Source organism: Elgaria multicarinata, chromosome 12 (assembly GCF_023053635.1).
Source record: "Elgaria multicarinata webbii isolate HBS135686 ecotype San Diego chromosome 12, rElgMul1.1.pri, whole genome shotgun sequence".
Classification (NCBI taxonomy): Eukaryota; Metazoa; Chordata; class Lepidosauria; order Squamata; family Anguidae; genus Elgaria; species Elgaria multicarinata.
In genome coordinates this window covers 4,340,531-4,362,837 of record NC_086182.1, presented here as the reverse complement: position 1 = coordinate 4,362,837, position 22,307 = coordinate 4,340,531, and the positions used below count along the sequence as shown (strand labels likewise).

The window sequence follows — 22,307 nt, the reverse complement described above, 5'->3', positions numbered from 1 at the left end:
GAAAAGTACGTGTTAGATCCTTTTGTGCTGTTTGTGCGTGTTATTGTTACTATGTTTTTAATTCTTTGTTAAAATTTAAAGAATCAAAGAAAAAAAAACACTCACACATCTGCTGTATTTTCATAATTTGCACAGATTGACGGGTTCTGCTGTGTTGGGGTGCAGGGTCCCGATCGCCCGCGTGCAGCGCCTTATCCCTTTTAAGCATGCGTTACAAACCACCCTGGAGGTAACATCCTCTCCCATCTGTCTCTGGAAAAGGAATCTCTCTCTCTCTCTCTCTCTCTCTCTCTCTCTTACCTCTCTGTGCCGAAGCTGCAAGTTCTGACCTTCATAGTACAAGTTGTACGTCTTCAAGTGTAACAACAGTTCATGTCTAGAAGGTTGGAAGTGGAAGAGGAGTTAGAAGGGAGCAAATGGGAAACTCTCTCTTCTGGTGAGCAGGGAGCTGGCACTTACAAGCAGGGTTCTGACACCCAGAGTGGATTTAAAAACACAGGCGCCCCAATGGCACCGTATTCTGGGGACCCACCATCTCCCCAACCTCACACGTAGACCGCCTTCTCTAGCCACGCTCAAGGCCAATTCACACTGGCGGCCGGAATGAGGCAGCTTGGAGCCAGCCTCTTGGGGCTTGTCTATACGGCTTCTTTACCCCGACCTAAATGCGCATATTTGCATTTCAGGACACATGACGCAGCCGTCCATTCAACGTAGCGCCGGGTTTTTAACGCGATAATGCGCATATTAGCGTTTGCGATTTAACGCGACTTTTCAATCACGTCCGAGTTTGCACCGCGTTATGGTGATGTGTCTTTGGAGGAGTTAAATCGCATTTTGACATGTGGGAGGAGCTTTGACAACGTGATTGGCCAATTTCCCACCTATCGATTTTGCTGCCTCATTCCTTCCCCCCCCCCCCCGTTCCCACTTTGTCTGTTATAAGAATCTGCGGAGCTCCGCATATAAAAATTTATAGCTTCCATCGTCTCTACTCCACAGCATCATACCATCGTATATGCATATATGAGAACTTATAACTGCAATATAAAAAATAATAATTCAGGAAATAAATTGCTGTTGCTGCTGTGCTCTTTACCTAGATTTGAATCAACGAAAATTTGGGTTTATATTTAATGAGGAGCAATCCCGTTGTCGTATAGACGGGGGCCTGGGCACCGGAACTACCTGGAGCAGCAACATGACTCCAGGGAGCCCTGGAAATCCAACTGCAGAGGATTTCTGCTGCAAACATACCGTCTCGCACACACCTTTCAAATATCCACTAGCATCTCTGCTTCTTTTAGGGGCCCTCCTCATTTCCTTCTTTTTAAGGGCTTTTCAGTACATCCCTGAAGGTTCACACAACATGCAACTGTGTGAACCTTCAGTGGTGTTGCCCTGTGAGCATCTTTGGGAACTTGCCTCCTCTACATATTGGTCTCATTCATGCTATACATTTCGGGCTCATACCTGTGATGACTGGACCCCATCAGAGCTGGAGAAAATCAGCCAAAGAATGAAAGAATTGTGGGCTTAGGGGTGGTTTTATTCCCTTCCTTTCTTCATCCCACCCAGTTTTCCATTCCTCTTCCCTACGCGGACAGCGTCCCAGGGCCCCTGAGCACGCCCAGTCCTCATCGGCCCTCGTTGTTTTCTTCTAAAGACGTTTTGTAGTTCCGCAAACCTTGGGGTTCCTCCAAGCCCACGGAGACCTCTCTCTTGTGTGCGTGGTGCATTTTTGCAACAGAAGTAGTGGCGTTCACACTCAAGTTACTGTGTCATCAAAACAGTAATTAGAACACGGTTTCTCAGCACAGTCCCTTTGACGTACACCAAAAAGGAATTCTTTTGCATGCCAGAACTGAATGGAGCTCACAGTCTCTCCTCACCCAAGCCCTACTTCCCCCACCCTCAAAAAAAGCTTTTTTTCATTTTAGTGGTGTAATTTGGGAGGAGGGTTGTTTTGCCGCTGCTACTGCTAATCCATTGGGAGACAGAAATCTTTGCCCATCTCTTGCCAATCTTCCAGAGATCCACCAGTCGATCCTGATCTCCCTTCTGCCTGCCTCTCAATTAGAGCAACTTCTTGGAATCCTTCTCCAGCTCCTTTGCTCTCAGCCAATGGGCTTTCAGGTCTTCTGCCTTCTGTGCGTCTGCTGAGGAAGCCCTGGGGGCAACCATGGAACCCCTGCGTGCTGCAGAGGAGACCTCAGGCACGGATCCGTCAGTCGCCAGCTTAAGCTCCTGCTCTGTGGGCACTGATAGTGCACTCAGCCCTACACACAGGCTGCCATCCCCCTGCGTGAGCTCACTGCACAATGGGCTATAGCTGTAGCACGCTGGCAGAACCCCCATTTTACAAGTAGGAGGTCCCTGTTTCGATGGCCGGCATCTCCAGGCAGGGCTAGGAAAGGGTCCTGCCAGAAACCCCGAGGAGCCGCAGCCCTGGGCTAAGGCCTGACTCGGGATAAGGCAGCTTCCCCTGTTCCTTCTGAGGTCATCGGCTGGGCATCAGCTTTCCTCCCAGAAAGAACACAGGAACACGGAAGCTGCCGTCTACTGAGTTAGGCCTTTGGTCCCTCTAGCCCAGTATTGCCGGACACTGACTGGCAGCAGCGGGCTCTCCGGGGCTTTCAGGCAGGATCCTTTCCTCGCTCTCCCTAGAGACGCTGGGGATTGAACCTGGGACGTCCTGCAAGCAAAGCGCGTCTGCCACCACTGCTTTCCCAGCGAGAGACTCCCCCCCGCAAAGATTCCAGGGATCGCCAAGGCTCCCCCAAACGCAGTTCGGAAGCCATCCCTCTATCCAGACAATTCATTTTCCAACCAGACAAGTCTGCGTGCGACCCGGCCATCTTCCTGTAGCCCACCCCTTCTCCAACCTGGTGCCTTCTAGATGTGCTGGGCCAGATGCTGGGCCCCAAGTGGGGGAAAGATGCTGCCAGGAAGCCAAAAACACTGCATTACTCCTGCCCCCCGGGCCCATTCGCGCTGCTTCCCGCGGACGGGCGCCCCCCACCCCCCCGCCCCGGCCAGCCACCGACTTACTTGGAGATGTATTTGTCCTTCCCGCAAGGGACCAGCAAGGCCTCGCTGATGTAGTCCATCTTTAGGAAGGGTCTTTCATTCGGAACAGAGGCCTGTGTTTAAAGAAAGAGAAGGGGTGAGATCTGTTGTGCGTTTCTTCTCTCTTTTCTGAGATAAGTGAAAAGAACATTCTGATCTAGAGGTCATTTGATTCAATGGCAATTTGCAGGCTTTGGATACATGAGTTGGAACAGAAAAGTCAAAAGGTGCAGGAGAGGGGTAGGCCGGGCCTTTCTTCTGACGGGCCGCTTCAAGAAAGGAGCGCAGGGCGGTGGGCCATCGTTCTGTCTCTCCCCCCTAATGCTGCCTGGTGCCAAGTTTGGCATTCTGCAGAACTTTCTTTGCAGCTCTTGATCCCCTAGACTGGGGACTAGGGGAGGTCCGGGTTCAGGCTCAGCTTAGCCCCAGGGACGTAGCCGCTGACCCTTCAGCTACAGGAGACATGATCTGGACCGCGCAACCGCTGCAATTCCACAGGGAAAAAGAACAGGCGCACAGAACGTGGGGCTAAGCACAGAGTTTATCTTTCTGAGAATCTCGTCTTCTCTTCTGAAAGAGAAGGCAAGCTGCTAAGCCTTAGGATGGTGAAGAGGTGCTTGAAAAAGCAGAGCTAAAATGCCTCCTGCAATCATTGAATTCAACTCTCTGGGGGCTGCAGAGGCCAGCGTGCACCCCGCCCATGAGGTGCAGAACAGGAAAGATGCAAAACTCTGTGTGTGTGTGTGTGTGTGCGTGCAAAACGTGCTTACTTTGCATATTCTGTACTGGTTGTAGCATTTGCTTTCTTTAATTGGGACTGCCTGGATGTGGGATTTGAATAACAAAATACTGCGCCGAGAAAAGCTGGAACCTGCAACGTGAACCCATTCTCTGGATTACACCCATTTTGCAATTCCCCTTATTCTCCACAATGTGTTCTGCCTTTTAAAATACGGTGGCAGAACTGGTTCTGCGTATGGCTGAGCAGGGGAAAGGGCTGCAAAGAGCATGGAAGCCCTTCGCCCCGGAAGTCTCGCTAGGCTACTCGTCCGTCTGGCTTTGGACCTTTCAGCAGCCGTCGCCCGTACAGTTGGCAAGCATCTTTTTGCAGCCGCAAGGACTAGAAATGTGACCTCTGCATTTGCAAAACGGCAAAGTTCTGAAACGCTGGATTCTGTTTCTATGATCACATGCTCCATTTGAGACGCTCCCCCCCCCCGCTGGGCTCCCAGGGGAGCGCAGCCTGGACATAATCTCTGGGACGAATACTCTGTTTTGGCCTCTGTAAGTCAACAGGTGTCCCCAAGACAGAGGCCTGCTATTTTCGAAGACGCAAAGCAGGAAGCTCAGAGGTTTCAAGCCAACGCCGGCTTCCGCCAGATATTGTTCTCCAAAAAGAAGGGGGAGAGCAGAACAGAAGCACTAATAATATCACAACCGACCAGCAGAACGGCTGTCCAAACTCTGCATTTCCTGCTTGGCTTTACTGGATTTCATAACCACCCTTACAGGGCAGATAGCACAGCTGCTTTACTGTGCATTTCCTTCTGCTGGCATAGAAGCTTCAAGCCACTGCCTGTCAGGGCATCAAGGCCAGCCCCATTTCGCTGCATGAGGCTAAGGCTAAGATGCTGCCTCATGCGCGCGCATGCATGCAGGTCATCCCCTGCGCAGAGGCCAGCTGGATCGGCAGTTGAGCCTTTACTTCCACACTGGCAACCGTGCAGCTTCCTCCACCACATCAAGGGCAGCCCACACGGTCCCCCAACACCCCTACGCCACTCGCTCCCGGCTCTGCCTGGTGCCTGAGCCGGCAGGCATCACGGGAGCAAAGAAATCCCCGCGCATGTGCACGCATGCATGCATGGCGCCTGCTGAAAGTGCAAGGCTTGGGCTTGCTGCCGCTCCACCCGCATGCTCAGCCTGGGGCTGCCTCTGACACATGGGGGGGGGGGGGGGGGGAAGGAAAGGCAACTAGGCCAGAGAGCCAGCCCAGCCCAGCGACACCACTGGGACACCAGCTCCAGAGGCGGGGAGTGGCAGGGGCAAACTGCTGCCTTCAGGCCTTCCACACTCACCACTTGAGTTGTTTGCCTCACTCTGCCATACGGAGCACAGCCCTCACCGTGTCCTTGAGCTGTTCTCATTCACTCCAAGGGGGCCTAAGGCTTGCACAGGGGGTCTTCCTGGCAGACTGGGCCCCAGGTGAATGCATGGAAGGAGGAGCATCTGGATTTTCCCCTCCTGAGGCCGACCTGACCATGGAAGCAGCCTCAACAGGTGGCAGGCCGCTGTTCTGGAAGTGCCAACTGTACTGTACCCTGCTCAAGAATTTCAGTTACTGGGCAGTTGAAAAGAGCAAAGAAGGCAAACGAATGAAAAGCCACATGATCCTAGAGGAATACCCCAGGGGCTCTTGCACAATGTCTTGGCACTATACACACATACAATTCTACACCTGCAAAGGCTTTAGATTGGCTGTGCCTGCTCCGATGTCCCAGAATAGCCACACAAACTGCTCAGACACAATCTCAGACACGGAAAGCGGAAAATCGGCTCAACTTCTACAGGGGAAGTGGAAGGACAGTTTGACGAAGGGAGGGTGGGAATCACACGGGATTGAGAAAAAGAGTGGGAGGCAGGTGCTGCAGGGTGACCGAGGAGAGAAGGGGCTTGGGGAGACCGAGGCGGGGGGGGGGGGGAGGTGAACAGCAAAGTGCCAAGGAGGATGGGATAAACCTGCAACTAGGAGCCAAGTCAGATGGGACATCCCACAATTTTGGATTTGCTCATTTGAAAATGGATAAAGTGGTGTTCTGGGGAGAGGGTGTTTAACCTTTTCCTCCTCGCCCCAAAGCTGTTACTTCCTCCTCGTGGTGGCAGGGGGGACGGGGGACAGACAGACAGGCACAGCATCTGTACCTCCCCACCACCACAGTACTAAAATCAGCTTAAGTAGGAGACCTGGGGCACAATCTGATGCATGTTTAGACAGAAATAAATCTGTACCTCCCCACCACTACAGTACTACAACTCCCAGCATTCCCCAGCCAGCTATGCATCGGACTGTGCTCTTACATGGGGAAGGGGTTAAGCAAACTCTCCTGCAGTGCCAAGGCCCCGACCTCCAAAGCACTTATTTATTTATTGCATTTTTATACCGCCCAATAGCCGACACTCTGGGAGCGATTCACAGAAATTAAAACCATTCAAAGTATAAGACAATAGTATAGGGTGACCATATGAAAAGGAGGACAGGGCTCCTGTATCTTTAACAGTTGTATTGAAAAGGAAATTTCAGCAGGTGTCATTTGTATATATGGGGAACCTGGGGAAATTTCCTCTTCATCACAACAGTTAAAGCTGCAGGTCCCCTGTCCTCTTTTAAATCTGGCCACTCTAGTATAGCTCCTGCACCTTTAACTGTTGAGATGAAGACAGAATTTCATCAGGTTCTCCATATATTCAAATGACACCTGCTGAAATCCCCTTTTCTATGCAACTGTTAAAGATACAGGAGCCCTGTCCTCCTTTTCATAGGGTCACCCTACAATAGTATAAAAACATGATATAAAATACAATAAAGGCCTGGATCTTCCACGGCTTGCCTGGTCCGCCCCATGTTTAGGGCTAGGCGGGGGCTGCGTGGCTTCCAAGATCAGGGTTGAGAGGGCAGGGGAGTGGAACCGCATGTATGGGTTGAAAAACGGCAAATCCTTGGGTGCAGGGCTCCCTTTAAACAGACATCAAAGGCATCTATCAGGGGTAGGAGACAAACATTTGCAGAGCAGTGTTTGCTTTTCCCAGTCATCAAGGTGCGTTCTCACATCACGATAAGTCCTTGAACCTTTCGGGAATTCCGCTTTTCTGCATCCCGTGGGCGCAAAGAGGTTCGGACCTTGCAAAAGCAGCCAGGGATCCTTGGAAAGAATGTCCCACTCTGATCTCCCATCCTCTTAAAAAAAACACAACCCTCAGCTCACACGTCCCACCCAAAAGCCCGCCTTGAAAACAACTCTTCTGCAGTTGCCAGACACATTTGCCAGCAGACACAGCTGAGCTTCTGGCCTCTTCCAGATGTTCTAGTGAGCCTCCAGGGAGGCTGCTTGCAAGGAGCACTGCCAACATCCACTTCAACAGTTGGGGGGGGGAGCACAGCCAGATGTGCAAACAAGCATCGCCCCAAAGATCCCGTTTTAGAACCGGCTGAGCTAAACACAAAGCAAAAACATGGAGATACGAAGAGGATCACACCAAAGACTCATTTAGGCTGCAAGCCGAGACCCACGAACCTGGGGAAAAGCCCCACTGAATTCAATGGGGCTTATTTACTTGCTATATTTAGATTCTCCTCCTCTCCACTGTATCCTCACAACAACAACCCTGTGAGGAAGGTTAGGCTGAGCATCGCGACTGGCCCAAAGTTGCCCCCTGAGCTTCATGGCTGAGTGGGGACTAGAACCCGGATCAGACCAACACCCTAACCACTACCCCACCCTGCCTCTTTTGAGTAGACATGGAGTCTAGCTAGCACAGCCTTCCTCAACCGGACGCTCCCCAGATGTGTTAACTACAATTCACAGCATCCCAAGCTGGCTGGGAGATGCTGGGAGTTGTAATCCAATACATCTGGAGGGTACCAAGTTGGGGGTGGCCAGTCTAACATCCTGCTCCCAAATGCAGCTCACAAGGCAGGCGGCCTTCACCCGTGCTTCGTCTCATTTGTCCCAAACATCTGGGTCTCCATGACACACTTCTCCATGTGCGGGGGGGGGGGGAGGGGGGAGGTCCGTTTAGCTAATAGCCACTAATAAGATTCATTGGGGAGACGTCAGTATAACCTGAGATCCTCCAAACGTTGTTGCACTCATCCTCCATGGCCATGCTGGCCGGGGCTGGTCCAAGAACATCTGTAGTTCTAGATCAATATCATCTGGAGGATCACTGGTGTGTCTAATTTCTCTTTGAAAGCGATTTTAGCCAGCGGCCATCGCTACTGGATTCCATATGGCAATTATGCATCACGTGAACTGGTGGTCCAGAGACCAAGAGTCCGTTCCCACGTTGTTTCTTGGTCCTCCACCACCGCCCCAATACACTTATCAGTAACAAGAGGTGCTTCTGGGCATAGGACAGGACATTCCTGCACCTTTCAAAGGTTCACACAGAGAGTTAACATGGTGTAGTGGTTGGAGCAGGGGTAGGGAACATGTGGTCCTCCAGATGTCGCTCCTTCTCCCATCAGCTCCAGACAGCCTAGGCAAGATCAGGGACGATGGGAACTGTAATTCAACATCAACTGGAGGGGCTCAGGTTTCCCATCCCTGGATTAAAATGTCAGACTACGGCTAGGGAAACACAGGTTCAATTCCCCACTTGGGCCTAAAGCTGACTGGGGGGTGTTCTTGAGTCGGTCACTTTTTCTCAGCTTAACCTACCGCACAGGGCTGTTAAGATGATAAAATGGGGCGGGGGGGGGGTGGTGGATGCCAGCCCAGGCCCCTTGGAGGAAGGGTGAGATATATATGTGCCAAGAAATAAAATAATGTTCAGTGTTTCGAAGTAATGATAGTCGTGTCATGTGATTGTTTCTATATTTTCCTTGCTAAAATGAGAACAAAGTGTGGGGAAATACAAGTTTCAGACACGCTTTTTGACTGTGCTCATAGAACACACCCAAAAGGAAATACAGCCAGTGTGGAATTCCTGAGACAAACAGGGCCCAAGAATTCCCAAGAAGAGAGGAGGTTCTCGTCTGGCTAAGAGCTGCAACACCCGCCTTGAAAGAAAGCTGGTGCTCAAGGATGGAAATGCTCTCTGTACATGCTCAGAGTACTTTATGACTTCATACATTTGACATACAAAGGATGGGCAGGCTGCTTCTAAATGAGCGTGGTTTAAGTAGGGGAGCTAGAAGACAAACAATATTTTGTTCTTTCTGGTGCGGGGAGTTGATCTTCCAGTTTTAGGGTATTAACATGAACTTTTAGTCATTTTGGTTCATGTTTCATTGCTCTCTTCAATACACTTGCAATATACTGCAAACACTGTTACTGGGTGTGTGTTTATATTCTAGTGAGATGTTTTGGGCGCCTTTAAAAATGGAGAAGCAGCACCGAAGTGTTTTAAGTAGGCCTAATTCCTGCAAGAGATTTTATTCCTCCACTACTTGCACCGTTGCCTGGCTTCAAATGTCTCAGCCATGAAGTTCACTGCCTACCTTGGGCCAGACACTGTCACACCCCGCTTAGCCTACCTCGCAGGGTCGTTACAAGGATAAAGAGGAGATCAGATGTGCTGCTGTTGCCCCGAGGCTCCTTGGAGGAAGACAGGGATACAGACGCAACTTTAAATTACTGCCCGGCTTTGGGAGGTGCACGAACACCGATGTGCAGAACAGATGCAACGGTTTCCAATAATCCAGGATAAAGTGACACTGGCTTTTTGTAGCCTAACAGCAGACAGTCAATCTGCAGCCCATTCGTCAACCTGCAGATAGCCAATCTGCAGCCCACCAGCACCGCGGCGTCTGCCGGCCCTTCGGCCTTCTTCCGTTCCCCTGCCCCCTCCCTCTTCCTCGCTCTACATTTGTCCTTGCTGCGTTCCTTTTCATTTGTCATCCGCTCTCCTGTTTACCAAGACACAGTGCCATCCATCTCCCTGACGGGAACAGTCTCAGCTGCACCGGAATGAGCGATGGAGGGGTGAGAAGCGAAGGAGGGAGGGCGCCGGGTGCAAAACAACCAAACCGCCAAGGCGCGTAAACATAAAATAGGGCTGGCACATTTTGACATCCTGGTTAAAGTAAGTTGTTACACATCAGCCTTAGAATCATAGAATAGTAGAGTTGGAAGGGGCCTATAAAGCCATCGAGTCCAACCCCAACCTGGTGCCCTCCAAATGTGTTGGACTACAACTCCGAGGCTCCCCTGCTGGCTGGGAGTTGTAGTCCGACACATCTGGAGGGCACCAGGTTGGGGAAGCCTATCTTTCATGCACACAGACAACAACACCCCGCACTTTGACAAGGCCGTCCTCTGTAATGTTTCACAAACGAATCCAGGGCCGTGATCGTAACATCCCTGTGCTCTCGCCGAAGCTCACGGCCCAAGACTCGACTGCGCGCTGCACTCACTTAGGATGCAAGCACTTCGGTCCCTCTTCTTCAAAAGCCAAGATGCCGTTTGTTCTTGGAGTTAAAGATATACCAGGAAACCTTAATGGCCCTAAAAGAAGGTTACCAATCGCTCAAAACACATCCCTGCAGCTGCCGTGCATGAAATGGCACTGCAGGGTTCATGTGCACACATATACCTGTGCATGTCACAGAGAGGCATCCCTTTCCCAACTCAGAGATTTAACAGGTAGAGAGGCTTCAAGCAGGGGGTGGGAAACTGACCCATGGCAACTCTAGTAACACGGCATCTCCCAAATGCAAAAAAAGAAGAAGAGACGATAGCTTCCCGGAGACCAGAGAAGAGGAGTGCATTCAAGGGACAAGGAGAACCCTCGGGAACTTGCAATACTCAGGGTATCTCCTTTGATTGCAAACGAGGTGGACAACCCATACGCATGAGAGCCAGTGTAGTGTAGTGGCTAAGGTGTTGAACTGGGAGTCGGGAGACCCGGGTTCTAGTCCCCACTCAGCCATGGAAAGCCCACTGGGTGACTCTAGGCCAGTCACAGACTCTCAGCCCAACCTACCTCACAGGGTTGTTGTTGTGAGAATAAACATGGAGAGGAGGATTATGCACGCCGCCTTGGGTTCCTTGGAAGAAAAAAGGCAGGATATAAATGCAATAAAATAAATAAATAACATAAATAAATTGACCTGTTCTTCATCGCAACAACCCTCTGATATAGGACATTCTCTTTAATAAACTTAGATCCCACATTTCTGAGTGAAAGGGTCATAAGGGGGCTTACAGTAGTAGATCTTTCCTGCATTTGGTGGGCATGCTTTCAAAAATATGCATTCCAGGTTCTTGGTACCAGAGGCCACACATGCCTCCTCCTTGCTACTAGCAGTTTCACACATTAAATGCGCAATCCTATGCATGTTTAGACAGGAAAAAGTCCTACAACTCCCCGCATGTTCCAGCGGGGAGGAGGTTTGACAACTCAGGTTTCTTTGTGCTGTTTTCATACTACCAAACGCTGCCTAGCCACTCCACCACACCACCCCCTGTGCCCCACTCCATCATTTCAGTGCTCCTTTAGCCCTGATCCAACATTTCTAGCAACGAGCCCTGGAGTCCTTGCATCCAGATACACTGCAACCCAACTGCTAACCCAGATGTTTTTGACTAGAACTCCCATCATCCCCAGCCAGCTTGGTCAATGGAGGGCAACAAGTTAGAGAAGACTATACACGGGACGCCAAGAACCACGGAAACAACTTCTTCCATACTTCAGGCCTTCAGGCTGAGGCCCAGGTCTGCCCCCCAAGTCTACCCACTGTAATCCATCCTCCAGGAGGTTGGGAAAAGGGGGGACCATGATAAAATGGGGCTGGTGATAAGAGGAGACCTCAATCTGAACTGGGCTAGAGCTTAACTCACTCAATGTTAGCTGAAATGACGTCATCTTAGCCCAATTCAAATCAGACCGAAATGAGCTGTTTTGAGTGAGGTCCGTGCCAAATCGGGCCAAAGAGAGTTCAATCATCACTAGTTTAAATCAGGCCCAGTCAGCCAGATGGCACAGGTGATGCAAAGCCACATCTGGGCAGTCAAAGCTTTCATTATATGAAGCAACATGCTTCCAGTCCTCATGGTGGCAAAGAAACCTCCCACCGGATTATTGCCGTTTCAAGCATTGAGGAGTCAGCATTGGGTCAAAGGAAGTTAGGAACAAGGAGTTTGGCTTACAAAGAGAATAATCACGTTGCAAGCTTATTCATCACGCACAAACACACAGAGAGTCCGTGTTAAAAATAGAAACACGTCCTATGCAAGGAAAGCAAACTCATGCAGTCTCTGTGTTTGAGACGTAAAGATTATACTTCTCCCGCAAACAGTTTTATGCCTGCAAGGGATTCTTATGACCATCCTCCCCAAAGTCCTCAAAGAGAAAACTGCCAAAAGCACCAAGAAACAGCTACTGCGGATCAAAACAAACTTCTGTGCCAACCATTCCTCTTGGTGCTTGTGGGGAGCCTCATCTCCAGGACCGGGGCTCATCCCCGAAGCCCGTCCCACCCCCAATGGCCGTGCTGGACGGGAACGACGGACCTTGCAGGAAACACATTTGCAGGGCTCCAGGGTGGGGTGGGGGGAGCCGTGGTAAACATAGCAACGGCTTAACTGTGGGAGGCTGGGGCTGCGAATCCCTTGCCTAGGGAAACCCCCCCTCCTCCAGAAGACTGGCTCTTTCCAGCATCAGCAGGCTGGTGGGCCTGCTCTTTGCGGAGCAGGCGTTCATTTTATTTGCTCGTTTGCTTATGCAAGAAGAACTCTATGAGGAGAGACTGAAAGAACTGGGCATGTTAAGCCTGGAGAAGAGAAGATTGAGGGGAGACATGATGGCACTCTTCCAATACTTGAAAGGTTGTCACACAGAGGAGGGCCAGGATCTCTTCTCGATCCTCCCAGAGTGCAGGACACGGAATAACAGGCTCAAGTTAAAGGAAGCCAGATTCCGGCTGGACATCAGGAAAAACTTCCTGACTGTCAGAGCAGTATGACAATGGAACCAGTGACCTAGGGAGGTTGTGGGCTCTCCCACACTAGAGGCCTTCAAGAGGCAGCTGGACAGCCCTCTGTCAGGGATGCTTTAGGGTGGATTCCTGCATTGAGCAGGGAGGGGTTGGACTGGATGGCCTCATAGGTCCCTTCCAACTCTGCTATTCTATGATTCTGTGGTATCTCAGTGGTGGAGCCCTTGCTTTGCAAGCAGAAGGACCCGGGTTCAATCCCCGGCATGTCAAGGTAGGATTGGGGAAGGTTCCTGTCTGAAGCCCTGGACAGCTGCTGCTGCCAGTCAGTGCAGACAATTGTGAGCTGGATCAAGGGTGGGGAACCGGTCTTTTCTCAAGGGCCCTAATCTGCCGGGGGCCATGACAGAGAGAGAGAGAGAAGGGGGGCTCTGCTCAGTGCTGGCTGTGGGAAGAGCCCCCCTCTCTACCCACCCACCCTTTCTTTTCCTCCCCACCTCTCCCTTTCCACCCAGTGGGCTGTGAGGGGAGGGACAGGTTGATCTTCTCAGAGGGCTTTTGGAATTAGGCCAAGGCCCACAGTAAATTTGACAGACAACTCCAGGAGACCCCAGAACTGTAGGCTGCCCACCCATCGCCCTGCCTGGGACAAGGCCGCTTGAAAAACCCAGAGCCTTCACCAATGGAGGCATTCAGAATAAATTATAGCCTGCCTCTATTTGCTTGGTTTGCATAATTTATGCCACATCCAAGATCTTGACTTTGCAATGAATTTCAAATGCGACGCCATCTGTCCTTAGACAAATAGAGGCCGTCGAATGAGAACAAGTAGCCTAGCAAGTCCAGAGTGGCAAGAGGACAAGGAATAAAGAGGCCCACACCTCAATGGCCAAAATCTAGCACGTCCCCATTCTGCAAGCACAAAAAACATATAGCCACGTCTGTCTCTGCCACCACAGGGGCTAGAAACTTGCATGAACCCTGAGACTCCCAACAACGCTACAGTCTCTGGGCCAGATGATAATGAATGCCATCTTAATACACCAGCTTAATCTGGTTTAATAGACAATTCCTACTGACTGCAGAATCCTGGGAACAGTGTTATTCTGGCCTCTGGGCGCAGATGATACTTAGCAAGCACTCAAACCAGACTAAAAATCTCTGGCATTCTTTGGGGGAAGCCATAACAGTGAAGCTGGTATCAGTTCAGACTCTAGATACGGGGATGCCTGGAATGTACACAACCCAGACCTAGAAATGGGGGACATCTTTAAGAAAAGGCATCTGAAAGGAATGAGCTTAAGTATATTGCAACAGGAACCTGAATGGCAGGTTCCAAACTGCCATGAACACAACGGACCTTGTTTCCATTTCACACAATCACTCTCAGGAACCAGTGACCCCAAAAAAGCCATAATCCAAGCTAAAAATAACATTTTCCTGATCCCGGCAAACCCATCTGCTCTGCAAACTAGCAGCTGCTACCCAGATGAAACGGGCGGTGAGCTGTCACCTCATCGAGGCCTGGCCTGTCAGAACCTTTGGCTCAGCGGGGCTCAGCACTCCCGGCCAGCAGCCGGGGAAGAGGCCCTCCTTGGTACCTCATTAATCTGGGGAGGAGCAGTGAATTGGAACCTAGTTTCTATCAGTGGAGGCTGGTGGCTCCAACATCAGTGGGCAGTGGATTCCCTCATGGTTTCAGACAACTCTAAAGTGCTTTGCTCCTTGGAGAGCTCCTTTAGAGGGAGCCGGACCAGATCCATCGCCCCACTGACTTCAGACCCACCAGCCTCCACTGGCAATGATGCCAAGTTCTCTCGCTCCACTTCTTTCTCCCTCACATGCACATGCCATTGGCCCAGTCACCCCTCCCACCCCCCGGCCACAATACATCAAGCAGGTTCTTTTTCTGGATTCTTTTTTACGATCTTTTCAGGGCTCTTTTTCAAGCCCCTGGCATGCTTATTTTGTGCCTTTAAAAACGGCCCATCCCTTTTTGGGTGAGCATGTTTAGATCAGCCGTACCCATCCTCCAGATGTGGTGGACTACAATTCCCATCACCCTAGCCAATTGATGGGGAAGATGGCAGTTGTGATCCAACTCTTCTAGAAGACACCAGGCTGGGGCAGGTTGATTTGGATTTTGAAAAACCTGTCAACTGGGTATTGGGGTGGGGCGGGAGAGGGGGGACTTTATCATTGCCAAAAGGACCGGACCGTCTTCACTCTGGAAAACTGGCCTCTCCTTGAAACACGGGGAACAACCAATTGCTCCTGGACTTGATGCCCTTCGAAAATGTGGAAGTGCATAAACCATCTGGTTTATGTCCTGCATCTTTTTTAACACTAGGGTTCAGTTCATACATGCCTGTACACCAGGGTGTCAAACCTCTTTTGGCCCGAGGGCCAAATTCAATTTCAAAGGCACCCTTGGGGACCGAAGGCAAAGGGGGCGTGGCCAAAAGCACCTGCAAAGTTTAGCTTATTATTATTTATTTATTTATTTATTTATATAGCACCATCAATGTACATGGTGCTGTACAGAGTAAAACAGTAAATAGCAAGACCCTGCCGCATAGGCTTACATTCTAATAAGATCATAATAAAACAATAAGGAGGGGGAGAGAATGCACCAAACAGGAAGTTCTTACTGCCAGTAATTCTGCCATAGAATTACTGGCATTTCCACCTTTTAAAAACTGCGCAAAAGCCCTGCAACCATGAACGGTGGGCAGTCAGGCAAAGGGGCCAGATATGACCTGCAGGCCTGGAATCCAACCCCCCAACCACCAACCCCCGGCCACACACCACTTCTCGGCACCCGAGGGCTTGCAGCTGAACCCGTGGCCTGCCTAACGTTCTGTCTGTGGTGTTACATGACATCAGAAGGAGAAAGTCCGTTGCTGATTTCCCCAGACCAGCCTCACATTTTGCAAGAAGATGCCCTGTGCTGCAGGCTCCTTTCAAAAAAGCCCAGACTTAAGGCACAACAGCCCTCCTTCCTCTTTGTGGCTTCCAGCTATGAAGTCTGTGGAAACCTGGAGCGATTGCTCAAATCCAGCCCAGCTGCAACTCGGCAGCCCAGCCTCCCTCCCCACCTTGTGAAGCCTCACACGGCATCTTCAGTTGCAATTCACAACAGCCCCTGAGCAGCTTGGCCTTAGCACTCACTGGCTGCTTCTGAAAGAGGCATCTCAGTTGGAGGAGACGTCGGCAACTTGTAAGAGAAATTATGCCGCTCCATCATCTGCACGTCCCAATCCCCACTTTGCAGAACTCATCCTGTGCATTTTTTCCTCTTGCCGGTGAGCCGGGTGGGCAAGGAACTACAGAAGGCGCTGAACCGGGACCACTGGAAATGTTATTAGGCCATTCTCTCCGGCTTCTGGCATTGCAGCAGGCATTGCCTGCATTCAGTCAAAAGGACTAGAAACATGATTTTTAAAAATGAAAGTTGAGATTCCAAAGAAGCTAGATTCTATTCCCAGTGCAACACACTGCACATTCTCGGGACCAACACAACCCTGACTCATAAAGGGAGCAAACCGATTACTGCAATGCGTTATAAGTGGGGCTGCCTTTGAAAACGGTCCGGAAGCTTCAGCTGGTACAAAATAGGGCAGCCCGTTTACTAACAGGGACTGGCCGGCAAGATCATATTACGCCAGTCCTTTTCCAGCTTCATTGGCTGCCAGTCCAGGTCCGGGCCCAATTCAAAGTGCTGGTATTGACATTTAAAGCCCTAAACGGTTTGGGGCCAGGTTATTTGAAGGAACGCCTCCTCCCATATGTACCTGCCCGGACCTTAAGATCATCTACAGGGGCCCTTCTCCGTGAGCCCCTGCCAAAGGAAGTGAGGCAGGTGGCTACTAGGAGGAGGGCTTTCTCTGCTGTGGCACCCCGGCTGTGGAATGAGCTCCCCAGAGAGGTCCGCCTGGTGCCTACACTGTACTGCTTTCGTCGCCAGCTGAAGACCTTTTTATTCTCTCAGTATTTTAACACTCAATTTTAACTTAAATTTAAATTTTACTGTTTTAAGTCTGTATTTTAATCTTATATCAATTTTGCTGCATGGCTTTATCCTGGTTGTACTTTTTATACTGTATTTTGTATTTGTGCTTTTAACCTGTTGGTTGTTTTATTGTGGTTTTAATTTTTGTGAACCGCCCAGAGAGCTTCGGCTATTGGGCGGTATAAAAATGTAATAAATAAATAAATAAATGCATGTTTAGAAACCCCCCCCCCCCAAAAAAAAGTCCTACAGCTCCCAGCATTCCCTGGCCAGCTTTTTTTCTGTCTAAACATGCAACGGATTGTGTCCTAAGTGTTGTCACTCTGGCTTTTGGAGGGAAGCATTAAACTGTGTGTGTGGGGGGGGAGGAATTATGAGCACGATCTAGCCAAGCTACAGTGCATCCCAACACATTTACTCAGCCAGCAGCTCCTACTATGCTCAATGGGGCTTGCTCCCAGGTAAGGGTTCACATAGCTGCAGCTTTCGTCACTTTTGCACGCCGTTGGTTTCATGGAGAGACTTAACTCATGTTTTCACCTCTCATGTTGAAATTAACAGGAACAGGAGATTCTAATTTTTGTCCCGATTGTCCCCTAATATTTTCAAATGGTCCTTTTGAACGTCCTTTTAAAATGGATGAAATACAACAACACAAAGACACTTGAGGAAGGATCCAGCCCAAAGATGATGGCTTTTAAAAGCCCAGTGGATCTCAGTGGGAGAGATTCCACGCACCTGCTCAACTTTCCTACCAAAATTAACGGGGCGCCTTTGTCACGTCTGGCTGTGAGGGGGACGGCGCCACATCCTACGACTCCCTTCCCTTCCGCTCGGCTGCCCAGGACCTTGCCCCGCTCCGCTGACATTGTAACAAAAGCCCTTGATTCGGACAGGGATACGGTTTCTGCCCTGGCGGTTAACTTCTCCCCAGGCCCCGGGCCTTCGCTCCCCTGCCCAGCTTACGGCTCCTGCCTGCCTGCAGCCTTGCAGGGCCTGCACAGCGCTGCACCTGCTCTCCTCCACCCGCTCCAATTCACCCTTTATCCCCTCAATCGGCTTCCTCTAGCCACGCCCACGGAGGCGGGAGTGTCCCGCCTCCGTCGCACACATCTCCCGCTACGCTGCCTCTCTTTCGGCAGCTCGGCTGCTTCCAGTTCTCCATAACCTTTAACGTTCGAGCAAATCAGACAAAGAAAAGCTCTTGCTTAAGAAACGGGTGCTGTTTTTAAGAACATTTAATGTATTGTTTTAATCTATTTTAATTGTTCCTGTAAGCAACCACGAGTGCCACTTTTTTGCAGAAAGGCAGGGTACAAATAAATTTATATATTAATTGTTTTAACTGTTTTAACTGTATCTATTGCTTTTAACTTGTATATTGTTTTAACTTGGATCATGGTTTAATCTGTTTTTAACTGTGTATATTTATTGTTTTATACTGTATGTTTTTATCTGTACGCCGCCCTGAGATCTTAGTGATATAGGGCGGGATATAAATATTTTAAATAAATAAATAAATAATATATCTCCAAAATATAATTTGCTCAGTCTCCCCCCCCTCCCCTTGCACCAGTAACCCACCTGCCCAAATAGACACACATTAGTAATCCCTGGCACACTGACACCCTGCAAGAAAGAGGCCCATGCCTTCCAGTTCACAAATAAACCAGTTCCCTGCCTGGTTGTCTGGAACTGGCTTTCATTCATTATAGGTGAACATGCAAATGACTATTTACAAGCTCAGGTTTGCTCCTCAGAACCCTCTAATGAAAGCACTATTAAAAGCAATGAATAGTCCTGAGCGTTTGTTTTATATCTCCCCTTCTAAGAGGTTAGGAAATGAGCCAAGCTTGGAACAAAATGGTGCTCTCTGCTCAATGCAGCATGCTCACTGAAGCCTCATTAGGGTTTCACAGACATTGTTTAGCGATTTCTCTACCGAAAAGCTCTTTCTAAATTCCAGCACTTAGCAATAATTCAGTTTTATGGCACAATTTAGCTTAACAGCAGTTCCTTGTTTACTTATTTGATTACATTTCCATCCTGCCTTTCTTCTATCACGAAACTCAGGATCCGGGTCTCCCACACATACACTGATCAGACTCCAAAACAATGAGAAGGAAGACCTCAAAGATGCACTAGAAATGCTTTTTTATTCATTCCAATGTGTTTCGAGTCAATGATTCTTCTTCAGAGATACTCATTAAACAAAACAGCCATTTGGGGCTGGTACCAGTCAACTGCCGAGTCAAATATTGTCAAAAGACCGCCTGTTATTTGACTGTGGTCAAATATTACCAAATATTCCAGGAAGCCAGGATGCTGAAAGCAGGGACCTGCTGCCTACTCAGCATTTAGGTTTGGTTTGTTCTTAAAGACATTATTTTGCTTTAATTTCATAACGTTTTGTGACTGTAGGCTGACCCCAATGGCCCAAGAGAACAGCCGAAGAGGAGAAAAAAGTTTGGTTTCGTGAATCATTCAGATTAACGGAAACCTTCCCTAACGTTTCGAGTTCTAACTCATCATCATTTTAAATAGTTATTTTAAGTTTTCACAATAATAGTTAACCAATTTGTTGCTGTAATTAGCATAAGCATCAAAGCTGTTGATGGTTACTAGGCCTTAGCTAGACCTAAGGTTTATCCCGGGATCGTCCCAGGGGTCATCCCTGTTCATGTAAATGACACACAGGGGATCCCGGGAGCAGGCAGGGATGACCCCGGGATAAACCTTAGGTCTAGCTAAGGCCCTAGTCTCTTCTGTCAGGCCTACCCAGATGAATTTTAAACTGAAGAATTTTAATATGCTGTGATCGTTATTTTAATATTGTATTTGTTTTATATGCTCTTTTAACTAGTTTTTTGTATTATAATGTATTTAATGTTGTTCCCCGCCTCGATCCAGAAGGGGAGGTGGGTAAGAAATAAATATATTACTATTATTATTTCTTTGTTCTAATCAAGTTAATGCTTAATAATACTATACGATGAGGAACATAAGAAAGTCCCTTAGACTAAAGCAGACCTTTGTTCCATCTAGCTCAGTATTTTACAAGGACTGGCAGTAGCTCTCCTTCTGAGCCTTACCTGGAGATGCCAGCTGAGCCTGGCTGGGTACTTTTACGTAAGACGTGCGCTCAGCCACTGAGTTACAACCCTTCTTATTAGGCCAATAATGAATCAGTAACTAAGGGAGCAATCCTATGCATGTTTAGACGGGGGGGGGGGGGAGTCCTACAACTCCCAGCATGTCCCAGCCAGCCATAAGCCTATTTTGACCAGTCACATCCCAACCAAAAAGCGTTCTCATCTAATGACTTTATGAACAGCCTGGGCTTTTTTGGGGGGGGGGGGGGATACCAGAATTGTTTGGCTTCTTCCACAACAGAAACAAAGCTGAAACTAGGGACACGTGTTCTTATCCATTTCATAATCCAAGGCAGTCTGGATCACTAGAAAAGTATGCAATGAAAGACGTTGCTTAAGCATCCCACCCGAAACGCACAACAGCGATGCATTTTATAACAGCAGCCGGCAAGTCTTTCCCATCCACACAGTATGTCATTTCCCCAGTCCAGGGTCGGCCGCTGGAGCGTAGAAAAAACCAGTTCAGAGCCTTCAAGGAGCCACATATGCAAAACCATGGAAGACGGTGGGACTCCCCCCCCCCCCAGACCTCCTCCACACAATACTCGGAAGAGATTTTCAGGGGCAGCGAGGAAGGTTTGTTTGCTCACAGCCAGGGAGTGTTGTCATTTTTAACGTTACCCACCACCAGCCTACAGGGACGGGCCTGTTAATTACATGAATAGGTGCGGAACTCCAAAGATACCTGGGGAATGCCTAACATCAAGACTAGTCTAGAAGAAACTGGTAGCAAAAATCAAAACCACGGCAGTCCCTACAACGACTGATGACCCCGCCGCAAGGCAAACAGCTCTAGCGGGGGCGCCGTCTCAAGGCCCTGGCAGCGAAAACAGCCCTGCCGCACAATGGGAAGCCTGTAATACAGCCGCACGTGAGCATCTGCGGACCCGAGTCCACCTCGTCAGGTGCAGCGTAACTTCTGTGGACTGAAAAGTCAGATGCAAAACGATCCAAGGGGAGGACAAGGCACAAGAGTTACACGTAGTGTCGGCAGAGGACGGGGGGGGGGGGGGGCGGACGCGCGTCCTTTGTGCTGCAACACCTCCCCACCCCACCCCCCGCGCCCAGGACTCCTGCGACAGGCAGACCCGTCGGGAGCCCCCGGCCGCGCAACGCGCGCTCCGAGGGGGCCGGCCCGGCCCGACCTCCCCCCCCCGCCGCCCACTCGCAGGCGGCAGCGCTCGGCACCCCCTCCCTCCCTCCTTGACGTTCCGCTCGGCGCCCGCCCCGCTTCCCCGTTCTCTCCGGCGCAGGCGAGCCGAGACCCGCGTCCGAAAGCGCCGCCCCGGGGCCAGAGGCTGAAAGCGGGGCGGGGGAATCGGCTGCGAAGGCAGCTCCGGGCCGTCGGGACGATGGATGAACGGGGCGAGATGGAGGAGCAGAGCGGCGCGGGGCATGCCCCACGCCCTTTGGGGGAGGGAAGACCCCCAGGAGCCCCGCGCGCGCCCCTCGCCTGCCCTGCCCGCCCTCGGGGAGGCCCTGCGCTCCGCTCGCGATCCGCCAACCCCTCCGGCCGGAGCTCAGCGCTCACCCCGGGCGGGAACGGGCAGGGACCGGCCCCAGCGGCCCAACTCCTGGGCGGTCCTTCGGGTCAGCGGCAGCTCCCGGCGGATCGGGGCCCTGCGCCGGCTGCCCTCCGCACGTGGCTCGAGGACTCCCCGGGGAAGGGGGCGCGCGGGACCGCAGCCTGACGCGAAAGGCGACCCCCCGGGGGTGGGCTGCGCGGGGGAAGCGTCCAGCCGGGTGGCGAACCCTCGCTAGACAAGACGCGCCCGCCCCGCGGAGGCCCCTCCATGGGAGCCCCCTCCCCCCCCCGCTTCCTTCCTCGCCGGCGGCGAGCGGAGGCTGCCGCTTGGCCAAGAAGGGCGCGGGGCAGCAGAGCCGCGCCAAGGCGCCCGCGGACCCTTTGCCAGGGATCCGGCGCCACACACACCCCCGACCCCGCCTGCGACTGGAAGCCTCGCTCGCGGGCGGGCGGGCGGTTGCGCGAACTCCACCGGGCGTCGGGCGTCACCGGAGCCCCTCGCAGCCCCCCGGCAGCCGCGGCGTGCGAAGCGGCCGAGAGCGCGCGCGAGAGCACTGACCGGGCGCTGCGGGCGGCGGAGCGGCTGGGGGGCCCCGATCCCGCTGGGCGTCCTCGCAGGCTGGAGACCAGCAGCCGGATCCCGTCCGGCGCGGCGGGGCAGCGGCGGCAGCTGCCCGAGCCGCCGCCCCGCGCCTTCGCCCCCCCCCGAGCCGCGCGGGGGGGGGAGGCAGGGAAGGAGGGGGCGCGGGGAGCCAATGGCTGCGCGGCTCGCCCGGCTCCGGCGCGCTCATTGGAAGCGGCGCGGCCAAGCGGGCGGCGCCGGGAGGGTGGGCCGGACAATGCTGCTGCTCGCGCGAAGGCTGCGGGCGGGGGGGCGTGCCGCTGGGGACCCTC

The 22,307-nt window shown here is 51.4% G+C and overlaps 1 protein-coding gene across 2 annotated transcripts in view; it reads right to left on the bottom strand.

Annotated features, from left to right (window-relative positions):
- RASSF2 (Ras association domain family member 2) overlaps nt 1-22,014 on the bottom strand; it is a 48,616-nt gene extending 26,602 nt beyond the window's left edge. Inside the window, exons 1-3 of one of the 2 annotated variants that reach the window (XM_063139379.1) lie at nt 21,973-22,014; nt 3,052-3,143; nt 301-376 (exon numbers count right to left, since the gene is read on the bottom strand). In XM_063139379.1, the coding sequence (XP_062995449.1) occupies nt 301-376; nt 3,052-3,110 (135 nt within the window). In that variant the 5' untranslated portion in view covers nt 3,111-3,143; nt 21,973-22,014. Of the gene's footprint in view, nt 1-300; nt 377-3,051; nt 3,144-10,773; nt 10,820-21,972 lie in introns of those variants that run through there. The other variant, XM_063139378.1, reaches the window with a different exon arrangement.
- Between the last annotated feature and the right edge of the window lie 293 nt (nt 22,015-22,307).